The sequence below is a fragment of the Dermacentor andersoni genome, chromosome 2 (genome assembly GCF_023375885.2).
Source record: "Dermacentor andersoni chromosome 2, qqDerAnde1_hic_scaffold, whole genome shotgun sequence".
Lineage (NCBI taxonomy): Eukaryota > Metazoa > Arthropoda > Arachnida > Ixodida > Ixodidae > Dermacentor > Dermacentor andersoni.
In genome coordinates this window covers 55,653,097-55,665,923 of record NC_092815.1, presented here as the reverse complement: position 1 = coordinate 55,665,923, position 12,827 = coordinate 55,653,097, and the positions used below count along the sequence as shown (strand labels likewise).

Here is a 12,827-nt window from a genome sequence, read left to right as displayed (position 1 = left end):
CGGATGCGCTTAGGGTCTGTGCCACAGTTCTCACAACGTACAGCTGCTCAACAGAGGAGGGATCTATCGCCCTGGCCACTGTCTACGCCTCGACCCTTCCCGCACATGACACCCCCATCACCATAGTGACGGACTCGCAGGCTGCCTGCCGGGCCTTTGCGCGAGGACTTGTGACTGCACACACATACATCGAATCCTATCCTCTGTCCCCCTTCCCGCGTTACGCAGGGTGCGCATCGTCTGGACTCCTGGACGCGTCCCGCTCCGTGGTAATGAACGCGTTAATGCGGTAGCCCGAGGTCTGACTGGCCGGGCACCATCGGAAGAGCTGTCCAACCTAGACGGCGCACCGCCAGCAGAGCCCCTGCACTACACCGCGACGCTCGAGTGCCACCGACAACTATCCCCCTCCTCGCCTAATAGGGCAGATGCCGCTGCCTGGCGGCAACTGCAGACAAATTCCTTTCCTTGTCTCCCCATGCTACATATCTTTCACCCCACCCTATACCCTTGCTATTGTCCCTACTGTGGGGCCAAACTCCACATGGGAATGCCCCAACCCTTCGGGTTTTCCTCCTATACACAACCCTTTCCTCTTGGGAGTCTGCGCTGCTCAACACAAGCCGGCAGGAACAGCAACGGCTGATCCAGCGGGCTCGCGAAGTCGCGCATGGCAACGAAGCCCTGGACTGAGGACCCGACTCATCGAGGAAGATTGCCTACTTGTTTTGCCAAATAAATGTTTATTTTTCTCTCTCTTGGCGTCGGATGTGGAACATCGTTTCTGCCGCAGGCGTCACAAGTACGTGAACGATGCTCAATTGGTTAGAGCATCGCGCGCGTAATGCGAAGACGTGGGATCGATCCACACCTGCGGCAAGTTGTTTTTTCATCCATTTTCATTTCCATGAACTTATTTCTTCAATTCAATGAGTAAGTACACGTAATTTCCCCTTTGTTGTCCTTGGTGCTATATATATATTCGGGGACGAAACTTTCTGCTTGTAATGCGCACCTCTAAAGGTTATACGCGCTTCGGCGTCCAAGAGGAACAATATAGACGGCTGACAAATGCATGCACACGTATGTTCTCTGCTGCAAACCTGCAAAAGGCTACGCGGGAAAGAAAGAAAGAAAGAAAGGAAGGAAGAAGCGGCATAAGCGCGGAATCACGCACGAGAACATTAAGAGAAGCAGGGAGAGGGGGGGGGGGGGGGTGTAAGGCAACAGACGAGCTTCTTGCGAGCCATCACAAAGGCGACTGTTTCTCCACATATGGTGAAGGGGACCGACCATATTGTGGCGGTCAAACTTGGACATGAACCACTTTCGATTCCATTAATTTATCATCTCTTTCATTCAATGAATAAGCGCAAATAATTGTCGCTACGCTGCCCGTGTTGGCTTCTTATGATATGACTAATAAAAATCGGGCCCCTCGGTTTCCTTTCTCCTCCTTCAATATCCATATAAATATATACACACGCGATAAATGTCGAGATTCAGCAGCGGTGAGCCCAGCAACTTGCATAAATGAACGCACGGAAGAAATGCGAGCGCAGTGTTCTCTTTTAAAAGAGAGCGCGACAGGCGCTGACTGCGAAAGCCTAAGGAGAGTTTGATTTGTGAGGAGCGGTCGCTCTAACAATAAAGCTTGTATCACAAAATAACAAACGAATCGCGGCGCGACGACAATCGCTCCTTCGTAAAGAAAGCGCGATTCGAATGGCAGGCAAGGCGAACTCATCTTAACCACGTCAAACAAATGCACGATCCGCGAACTTCTACAGTCGCCGAAGTGCGTCGAAAAGGTACGTTTATCCATGACGCGTGTCGACTACGGGAAGCGGGGCGTCGACCTACAGAATTTGCGAAAAAATTTTAATCGCCTCCCCCTCCCCCCTCTCAATCTCACAAAAGGCAAATGGCTCAAATAGGTTAAATATCCATTTCACCGTGAGAATGCGCAAATAAACGCTCGATAACACACTTACGCATACAGTAAAGATCCGCTTATTCGTTCGCAAAAGGCGTGATTATTTACGTTTTCAAGTAAATATAGGGTTTGTGTCCGTATGTACGTCGGCAAACAGCCACCGGCTCTAATTCTCAGCTGCCACCTGTTGGAGCGCCTCGAGCCATCGTTGAAAAACAAACGAGTCCTAGAGAAACAGTGCGCAGGGCGGCAGCCGGTGCATCTAGCTAATTGTGAAGCGGTCACTCGAAAGCTCATTAATAAACAAAGAACGCTCGTTACAATTAATTTCATTCGCCCAGAAGCCGCGTGTAATTTACGACCAAGGAGCGCCCTTTTCTGCACACGTTTCCTTTACGAGGCCCGGTATTAGTGGATGGGGAGCAGCAGTGTCCTGCGGAGATGGCCGAGGAATATGCTTCTCGCGATCTCCAGACGGCGTCCAAAGCCGATGTGCTAATGGCGCTAGTGAATGAAACAAGCCAACACCGCGAGCGAATAAAAAAGGGAGAAAGAAGAAGAAGAGTGCAGCCTCTGGCTGTAATAGTTCACCGGTGGACCGATCACGTGGCTCAACATGTGTGCCAACGCAAGCGTGTCTGCAGCTCGGAGAGCAAAGAACACGGGAGCAGCGTCGCGGAAAGGTCGACCGCAAAGGGAAGGGGGGGGGGGGGGGGGGCAACGACAGCGCGAAGGACGATAGCCCTGCGAGAAATCGCGCGCCTTGGGCACGACGACGGCGGCTCCGAGCGGCAGCCGAACGGTCTCCGGGCTCTGACTCACGGAACGCAGCACCTGTGCACGCGCTTTCCACACGCCTCGGTCTGACGTAAGGGTGCCTCGCGCTCGCCAGCAGCAGCGTGCAGCAGCGGCGGCGGCGGTGACGGCAGCAGCAGCAGCAGCAGCAGCCGCTCACGCCAAGATAGATAAACTGTGGCAAGTGCTTAGCAAAAGGCAGCGCAGAACAAAAGGCGGTCTGCACATTCGCTGTCGCCGCCGCCGCTGACACTCTGGGCGAGCCCCGGCCGCCTGTGAGCCAGGAGCGGAAGGCCAGCCCATAGTCTACTTATGGGGGCGTGCGGGCTAAGATGCCACGTTAGCCGCGTGGGCCTCGAGCCACGTCAGATTTACCCGCGGAAAACGTCCATCGGCCAAGTTGATGCTGGCTGTAAAATGTACACGACTGCGGCTACCCGCACCTCCGGCATGACACACACACGCATACACACACACGCGCGCGCGTGTCCCCACAACATGCATGCCTGGACATGCAGTGGTGGTATTCCCGTGCCCCAGGCATCCAACACCATCCGAGAACGCTCGGGCCGACAGCTGAGGTGTGTTCGGTTCAGCAAGCAGTGAAGGTGATGATGGTGGTACGCACGCCAGAAGTGTTCCGGGGCCGCGTAGGGCGGGGGCACGTCCTCGTATCCGGGGTGGTAGTTCATGGCCGACGGCATCAGGTGGCCCGCCATAAACAGCGCACTCTTTCGCCGCTCGGGGCTCAGCGGAGGAGCGCCAGGCTACGTCCTCTCGCAGTGAAACGGCCGTGAATTAGCGAATATGTCGTGAGGGAGGAGAGGAGGGGCGTGCCAGACACAACTGACCTTGAATACACGTTGTGCGCGCAGTGCATAGACCCCGAAGAGCGCGCGCGCGCAACGCTCCCTGGCTTCGGTTAGGCGAACAGCGTCAAGAATGCACAGCTGTTAGCGTCGACTCTATACTGCGGCGAGTTCGCGCACAAGAGCCATACGGCTCCTTGCCGTCAGTCATTCGCGCAGCAGGGGTGCCGCCTGTATTGCCTTGCGGCCTGGGGTCGCCGTGCACTGCAGCGGCACCTGGCGGCAGCGAGCAAACGGTGTCCCCACGCGCTAAGGCAAAGCGCGGATCCCCTCCATGTGTCGTCACGGGAATCCCCTTCCGGTATCGGTATCGTGAGGTAAACTGTGACGCACGCACGCAGCGAAGACAAAACGCGGAGCGAGGACCTAGGACGACATTTAGAGCTCGCGAGAAATCCGTGGAGAAATTTGCAGTAGAAATTGCCGCTGTTGTCATACGACTGCTACGGGGTCAACAACCGAATATAACGAGAGCTTCCAGAGTCGCTGGGATTCTGCTTGAAAGACCCAGCCTGCGAAAGAAGAGTACCTTTTTTTACAGGTCAAACAAAGTAATGCGCGTAGGGAAAGCGGAGATAGGGTGCGAGTCTCGAATGGCAACGACGCTAAACTGCTAATGGATGGGTGGATGGATGTTACGAGCGTCCCCTTTGGAACAGGGCGGTGGGTTGCGCTACCAAGCTCTTGCTATTATACTGCCTAATGTCCTAGGTTAAAAAAGAAAAGAAAAAAGAAAACCTATGAACTCCCACAACCAAATTTTCTGATCCCCTATTGGGAACTTTGCCTTTGTACGTCTCCGTTTTTTGTCGTTTCCCTACTTCCACCAATCTTCCTATCGCATCTTACTAAATCGCCGCTAAACAGCGCCATCTTCTGTCCGTCCTTTACCGCCACATGGCAGTACGATTGATGAAAGCATCGCATGCTTCATGCGACAGTTGTCGGTTCAGCTCTCACAGGCGGCGGCAAGTCATTTCTTCTTCCACTTAACATTTCAACAAATAAACGAAGCTAAAATAGTTTCATTGTCTGTTGGCTTCATTTGGTCGTTACTAACAATAAATCAAGCCACTAAGTTCCCCTGGTTCTTCTCGGTCTATGCGATTTGTAAATTGTAATTCGTGTTAACTACGTGCTATGCCCGGTCAGCAAGCTAAAGTTTAAGTGGCGATTTAGCGGTAAACGCTAGTGAAGTGTGTTAGCATTGCATCGCATCTCTTCCGAGGCCTCAGATCCATGATTTAGGCCGCGTTCATTACATTGCAAAGTCTTGTTCAGGAGCTCACTCGACAACACACGACCTGCCTCTTCGAGGAGGCGAAGTGCTGCTTACGGTGGTCCGGAGCAGACCACCGTCGGTTGCACTATATAAATATAAGTTTGTTGTCTTCTTTTCGATCTGCTATATAGCGTGGCAGTCCAAATATCAACTCGCCCAAATGTCAACCTTGCTCCTCCCCTACATCTCTACTACGTGGCCGGCTCCACACACATACACTTCCTTTGCACTTTGACGCTCCAAATCATTAAAAATACTAGGCCGGATGGTAAACTAGCGCAGGAATATATTTGTGACTACTCTGTACACAATCAAGAAGGCGGAGCTCGAGCTTGGTGCTGAAGACGACGACGCTGGCGACTACCTTCATCCACGTTTTGAGGCAACAACATTACAAAGCATGGCCAATCCCCCCCTCGTTGGTACGTGTCATGTGTTAAAACAACGACAACCTATCCCACCGCATGAGGTAAATAAACAAAACAAACAAACGACGTTGATGCCGGCAGAAAAGGAAAGCATATGAGGCGCAAACAGGGGCCTCGACGCCCGGACAAGGCTTCGCCAGCCATCGCCACCACCGACCATGCACTGACCGCCACTCTCCGTTGAATTGGTACCGCGGGTCGATAGCCGCCGGCGGATACCCCGCCGGTGAGCGTCGCGTGCGGCCGCAGCCGGACGACACGCGACGTCGTTACGACTCGCCACGCGCTTCTCCCCGCCGCTGTTTCCGTATTCGCGCGCGAGACGCTAGCCTGAAGACTCCTGCAACGCGCAGGACGGGCAGCAGCAGAACCGATTGCGGATGGCATTAAATGGTGAAAGGCCGACCGGTTGTTGCCCTGTGCGGCGCCGGCTTTCACCGGCCGACGCCGAATGAAGCGACAGCAAAAGAAGCCGGCGCTCAACTAATAAGCTCGATAAACTGTAAAGTCGGGCGCCTTTTACAGCGGACGGCTGCTAAGGTTCATTACACGGTCCTGGGGTTCTCCGCATGTGCGCAACGAATGCCGCAGTCTCCACGATCGGCCCAGTGTGTTCCGACATACTCTTACATCGGATCATCAGTTTATCAGATCCAGTGTGATCGGCCCAATATGCTGGACCTTATGGACTGAACCGTATAAGGTATCGAATCACGGGCGCTCGGGGCTGCCAGCGAAACTATTTGCCATATTTTTCGCGCTGTAAGGTGATTCTGCGGAGACACAGAGCTGCAGTGTCCGCGTTATGTCATACTGAAGCACCGTGTATTGACGATCCCCACAATGCTGCACGCACATGATTGGGGTTACGGTAAGGTAGCTATTCGCTATCTCGGACTCTGTACGCACTTGTCGACACGTGCAGATATGTATTTCGTCTCCGCCCTCGGTGCTGTATACGATCGGACTGCCGGCGGAATACAAGAACCAGCTGAGATCTTTCCCGTATACCGCAAATGGTATTAGTCACGCAGTTACGGTATAATCGCGGCGGTTCTAGCCCCTTTCGCCAACCTTCCTTCTAAACCTTCCTTAGAACATGTGGCTTATGCTTGCGCCTTCGACCCCGTAGTGCTGTCCGTGCATGTCTCTCTCTTCTTTTTATTCCCCTTCTCTTTCCCCCCTGCGTAGAGCAGACAACTGGACTGTTGACTGGTTAACATCCCGGGTCTGCTGTATATATAATCTTCTTGCAGTGGGTGAACGCAAAATGACAATCAGTCAATAACAACGCGTTAATGCGTATTGTAAGTGGGCTCGCACTTGCTGAGATGTCGGCTGCACGTTGGCTTTTATGGCGTCCTCCGAACCACAGCGTCGACGTTATTCCAGTATGGCGCCAATGAGGCTCGCGACTTGTAGCGATGCAAAGGGGCAGCGTGCAGGAGCATACCTTCTTAGCTCGCAACCAAACAGGCAGCGAATACTTATACTAAGGCTGGAGCATTTGCAGCTGAGCGCTGACCCATGACATCTCCGCGACGACAAATGTGGAAACGGAGTTGAGAAATACTAGCAGCAGGCAAGACTTTGAAGCGGGAAATAATATATATACACAAAGCTTCCCATGTCACTGGCCCCGCCTCAGGTCACAGTTTCTTTCTGCAGAATGTGCGCCTTAATTAGAGCGCGCGGAGATCACTCCGCCGCGACGTGATTGCTAAACAAGAGTGATAATTAATTTAGTGGCAGACACTTTCTTTCTTTTATTTATCCATTTTTTGTAGCCTTACTTTGATTCACACAAGTGCTAAAAACAGCAGCACTAGCCATGGATCGAGATTACACAATGACAAGAAGAAGAAAGCCGGTCATATAACGACGACACAGCGAACGGCCGTTTGCGATGGCAGCGCGTTTCTCATACAAGCCGAGACAATGGCGCGCGCCTTTCGTCGGGACACCGGCGGCAAACGGCGGCGAGCGCAGCTATAAATTGTACAGAAAGGGTTTTCGGCGCGGCCACAAAACGGCTTTTCCGTCAAGAAACGGCTCGTCGTCGCTTTCGCTCCGCGAAATCGCCCCGGGGGACTCGTTCGTTCACCGCAGACTCGCCACACTGGCACGACATTTTTAGTGTTCTTTCTCTACGGCGCTTTCTTTTTTATTTTTCTAAATCGGCAAAACTGGCGTAGGCGCGTGGGTGAAATAGCCACCCTATGGACGAGCACCCGCCTGGTGGCTGCGAGAACAACGACGTAAGCGAATCTTCATCCCTTTCGTGCCTTGCCGCTTTCATCCTGGCGTCAGTGCCTGGCCACAGCACCCCGAAATTTGGCAATGCCAGCACGGCGAGGGGTGTTGAAACGTGGTTCAAATACCTCAAACACACCGTGTCAACCGCGATCAACACCTGGGAAAGCGAAGTCCTCTTCGCTGATCACGCAGCTTCAGTGCGACTTAGCATACATGCGGTAAACACACGTAAGGCTATGGACTGGTCAAAAACGATTGGCCCTTTCTCCGACAGAAACAGCGTACGGTGCTAGCTTGCGCCGCCGCTTCAATGGGACCGCCTTTAAAGGGCGAAATAAAAACGGAAATGAGAGAGTGTCTCTGGCAAATGTGGAGGAGGAGGAAACAGGAAGGGATCTGCGGGAGGAAACGATGCCAGCGCAAAAAGGGGCAAGAAAAGAAGAAAGAACAATTAATCAGAGCCTGGCTCGGTGCCAGGGTTCGTGCCACGCAGGCACGAGACAGCCCTGGGGAGCGAAAGAAGGCGAACTCCCTCGCCAGCAGCCGACCAGCCAGCCAGCGCGACGCGAGAATAGAGACGGCGCGTCGTCTCCCCCGAGCGACCGACGACGCAACCCGCGAGGTTCGCCGCTGTCCGCTACCCCAGCTCGAGCGACATCGGCTCCCGGCCCAGGGACGCAGACCTCGTGGCGGCGGGGCTCCGTGTTCTGTCCACCGGGAAAGGGGGGTTGCGATGATGTAGCGGCTCGCCAGGTGGCGCCCAGGAAGGGAGCAGCACGTGTACGACAGCACACGCGAAAAGAACGTCTTCCCCGCCCCATCGTCCCCCCCCCCCCCTTCCCCGCCCCACTGCTACCTCCGTGCCCACACGCGCAGGAGCAGAAGCCGCAGCGTAGCTCACCCCACGACCGCGGTCCGTCACCGCGGGGTCAGGGAGGCGGCGGGGAGCACCAGGAAATGCCTGGCCTGTTTCGTAATTTCTCTCGCTCTGCCGCCACGTTTTCCTCTTGCTTTTTCTTTCTTCTTTACCGCGGGGTAGCGAAAATGGGGTCTCCAGGTCAAGGTCGGTACAGCGGCTTCGCCACCCCTCGAAACCCTCCTCCTCAGTCGTCTCGGCGAACGCGGCCGGCTCGGATTCCCGTTTCACGTGAAAGGAGCCCAGCACCGAGTCACGGGGAAACGACGAGCGCGCGCACGCACACAAAACACGCACGCACCCTCGGTGCGGTGGGCCTTTTCTCTGGAAGAAGGCATAAGCTGCTACCGGGGCAACGTGTTGACTCAGACGAGTGCAAGCATGCGCGGGGCGAAGCCGCAGGAAACCGGCGGCTTCCGCACGCGGTTCGCTGCGCGCTTTCGCTCGGGGTCCCCCAGGAAATGGTACGCTCGGTCGAAAGCCGAGCTCGCCAGTAACAAACGACCGTAGTAGCACCAGCGAGGCAACGCACCGAAAGATGAGACAGATATACTGCCGACGCCGTCCGCGCTTTCACGCGGGGAAACGCCATGTCGTGGTTCTTTGGTAGTTCAGTGCTCGTTTGCTGCAAACCAATGAGATGTATATTGGAACGAACGGTACTGACACCCTATGGTAACGGCCCCATTTAACCTCGAAGTTATAGCAGCTCTCCAGGTGTCCAGCCTGTGCCCTTTCCTGCGACGTGTAAATAGGATAAAACTTACAGCTGAAGAGCCTCATGTGTGAAGCACCAATTAACGGTTAGGAACTGAAGCTCGGTGTGGTGTAACACAATGTCCTTGCAAAGCCGACAACGCCATACGTGTCGGAGCGAGGTACGCATTAATATGCTCCTCCGAAGTGCGTGTCGTAGTCGTTACTCTTACAGGAATATTGAAGAGAGCAAATCTGCTTGCATTCGTTCTCCCAATTACACTTGCGCTCCCTCGGCGGAGGAAGATTGTGAAGAAAATGGGCGACAGTATTCTCTCTTTCTTTTTTATTTTGTTCTCAAGCCGAGGGAAGCATGCTGTCGTCATAAACATCAAGTATATCGGCCGTACTTGCGCACGGGATCTGTCGCCACCTGTCTTTCGTTTCGGCAAACTTACGGCGGCGTGCCAAGCCAAGCTCCCGCTCCCGATAAGGCCGATCTATATACAGTCGGGCGCCCTAGAACGAAATGACCTGTATTACGAAGGAACAATTCTGTCCAGGTTCTATTGTGAGCGGCGCAGGGCGTGGCATTTACAACGAAGTGACCTTTTGAAGAAATGATTTCGGAAGCCCCAAGCACTTCCGTTATAAAGGCGTTCGACTGTATTCAATCCAGACGTGTAACCAGCAAAATCAGCTTCCCTTGGCATTTGATTTCCCTTTAGTGTCCCTTGATCGTTCCTATCGAGGGTCTTTCTGCTGCCGGCCAAACCGACCCCTCAGCCTGGCGAAGAGCGAGCAAGCGGCAACATAATTCTCTCAATGCGGGTGCGCTGGATTGGTCAGCGGTGCGGGCCGTCGACGCAGGACGCACGCACGCGACGGCAGACGCGTGCCGCCGCCGCGGGCAGCTCGGAGAGTGACGAACCGCCCACAGCGTTTTGAATCCAAGCCAAGGCCATCGCTTGTATGTCGAAACCCCGAGGCACGCGCCGCTGGCCCCAGAAATAGCGGCGCGTCTTCGCGGCGAGGGCAGGGAGAAGAAGCCCGAGCGGCAGCGCGAACGTCAGACGCGGCGCGCGCCAGAACCCGCTCGGCCCGCCGTGACAGGGACGCCGCCGCCAAAATACCTGCGCCACGTAGCCAGCCAGCGCCGCGGTTCGCCGCAGCCAAGGCGCAGGGAGCGGGAGGGGGGTTGGCGATAAATAAACGAGACGCGCCGAGATTACAATAATAGCGCGCGAGGCCCGAAGGGCAAAGCCCTGCCAAAAGAGCGGCCTCGCGCGCAGCGTAATACTGGCGGCCTCGAACGACAACAACGGCGGCCGCCAACCTGCGACAGAGGATGAGAGGGTCCGGAACCGAGGTCCAGCAGTGCAAAACCGCACGGCACACGCGCTACTTGGCCCTCGCGCAAACTGCGTGTATTCTGCATACAGTACGTGTCCCTTGCGGCAGCACCAGGTTCACCAGTACAGTCAGAATAGTGCGACCGACAGTCGTGCACACGAACCTCTGTTTGATCCGCCATGGTTGCTTAGTGGACATGGTGTTGGGCCGCTAAGCACGGGGTCGCGGGATCGAATCCCGGGCACGGCGGCCGCATTTCGATGGGGGCGCGAAATGCGAAAACACTCGTGTACTTAGATTTAGGTGCACGTTAAAGAACCCCAGGTGGTCCAAATTTCCCGAGCCCCTCCCTACCGCGTGCCTCATGATCCGATCGTTGTTTTGGCGCGTAAAATCCCCCATAATTTCATTTTTAACCTCTGCTAGCTAGCCGAGCAACGCGATCAGCGCACGAGCGAGACCGCGGGAATGCCGACGACGAGAGGAGGCTGACCTTTCGACTCGCGTATCACCGTGCGAAGACTAAACAGGAAGCGAAGCGTAACGAGAGAAACTGACGCGCCCACGGTCGCGCACGTAGCGTGCCCCAAATCGCAAAACACTTTCGCCAGACCACTTCTCTCTCTGCGAGCGTGTTTTTTGCTTGCTTTTACTTTCTTTTTTCGTTTCGCACAAGCGCTTTTCTACAACTGCAGCAGTGGGAATGGCGAAACAAGAGAATGCTAATAGGCAGCTCAGACGGGCGTACGCAGATGCGCCACACAGAGGGAGAGAGAGAGAGAGATACGTTCAGCTCCAGACGTGGCAGCCGACGCCGGCGGCTATAGCCGTTCCCGAGAAGCGCGACGCGCCCGTACACTGATGGGCGCGAGGAGGGGTGGTTTTCCTCGAAAGCGAGGGCCGGACCCCGGGCCCTGCAGCAGCAAAACACACGAGCTGTGTGCTGCCGACGCAGGCGGGGACAACGGCCGAGCGCGCGAGCGCCACGGCCGGGCTGGAATGCGCGCCCAGTGTCGTTGATCGGCCGCTGTCCCCACCACCGCGTGGACGAGGCGAAACGTCGCCCTGGCAACGACATGCCGCTTGCAGACCACACACGCGACACCGGCCGAGTGCAGCGCTTGGCATCCCACCGCCCGAATGGCGAAATAGAAAGAGCACCTCGGCGCCGCATGTACTACACAAATCATATACAAAACGCATTCAAAGGGTCCCGTTCGTTGTAAAGGGTCACACATGCGGAGGTACACTTATGCCGCACTATTATTAACTGATTGTTGATTACTGCGCATTAACTGCGCTCATCGTGGTCTAAAAGCGTCTTCGTAGCGCTCTTTTCTTCAAGTATGCAAAACCTCATCGTGGTCTTTCATGCATTGTGTTACGGTTCAGTGATACCGCGCCTAACTACGCCCATGCTTATGCGAGAACCGCCGATAAGGAACACCGCACAATGTAGCAACAAAATGCACGCCACCTTGCCGTGTCTGTCCATACGTATCGCTCGAAAAGTTCCTGCTCGACGTCACGCTAAGATGTCTCTGTAAACAAGTGCTGCCGGCGTTGGAGCAGCTTGCCACAGAGCACTTCGCTCAGCCACAGCTATATACTCGGCCATTGTCCAGAGCGAGGCAGTAGCTTCGCCGAGTAAGGAAGCGTCAAACGACGGTCAAGGTGCCCCGGAAGAGCAGCAATCTGTCGCTATGCGCGCGCCTGTCGGGGAGCTCCGGGCAAGTGCGTCGAGCACCGTTCCTAATCAGCACTGGGCCGCGAGGGCAAGGGAGGATTCGGTCGGGGCGCCTTCCTGCATGGACCAGCAGAAGCAGTGCAGCATGCGCCGGCCCAGCGTCTCGCAGCTAGGCGCGCTATCGCGGGTCTTTCGAGCCGCGCCGATAAGCGCACGGCACTCGGCCGCTTGACCACAACACGCGCGACGACGACGCGCGTTCACGGGTCAAGACGCATTCGCACTGGACGTTTCGTCTTCCTCGTTCTTCTCGACGAACCACCACTCAATGCTGCCATCAAGCTCCACCTGTTCGCGACCAGTGAGCATGGAGCGGGCGACACACGAGACTGCACGTCACTGACCCCGTTGTCTGAACAACAACTGGGCATGTAGGTCCCACGTGTACGACACGGACGATGGTGCACTATGTTACAGGGAGAGAGTGAGAGAGACGAAGAGCCACACGCGGTCCGGTTGCAACAGCGAACTATGTAACCACGGCCTTCACAGCTCGCACGGCGAACACGTACGAGCGGAGGTAAGCGTGTGGACCGCGTCGCGCTAGCG

At 55.4% G+C, this 12,827-nt stretch overlaps 1 protein-coding gene across 3 annotated transcripts in view; it reads right to left on the bottom strand.

Moving 5' to 3' along the window:
* The window catches only part of EcR (Ecdysone receptor), a 173,721-nt gene that overhangs the window by 40,260 nt on the left and 120,634 nt on the right, over positions 1-12,827 (bottom strand). Inside the window, exon 1 of one of the 3 annotated variants that reach the window (XM_050189281.3) lies at positions 3,360-3,465. The exons of the other annotated variants lie outside the window; for them this stretch is intronic. Within the exon in view, the coding sequence (XP_050045238.1) occupies positions 3,360-3,450 (91 nt within the window). The 5' untranslated portion in view covers positions 3,451-3,465. Of the gene's footprint in view, positions 1-3,359; positions 3,466-12,827 lie in introns of those variants that run through there. 3 annotated transcript variants of the gene reach the window in all.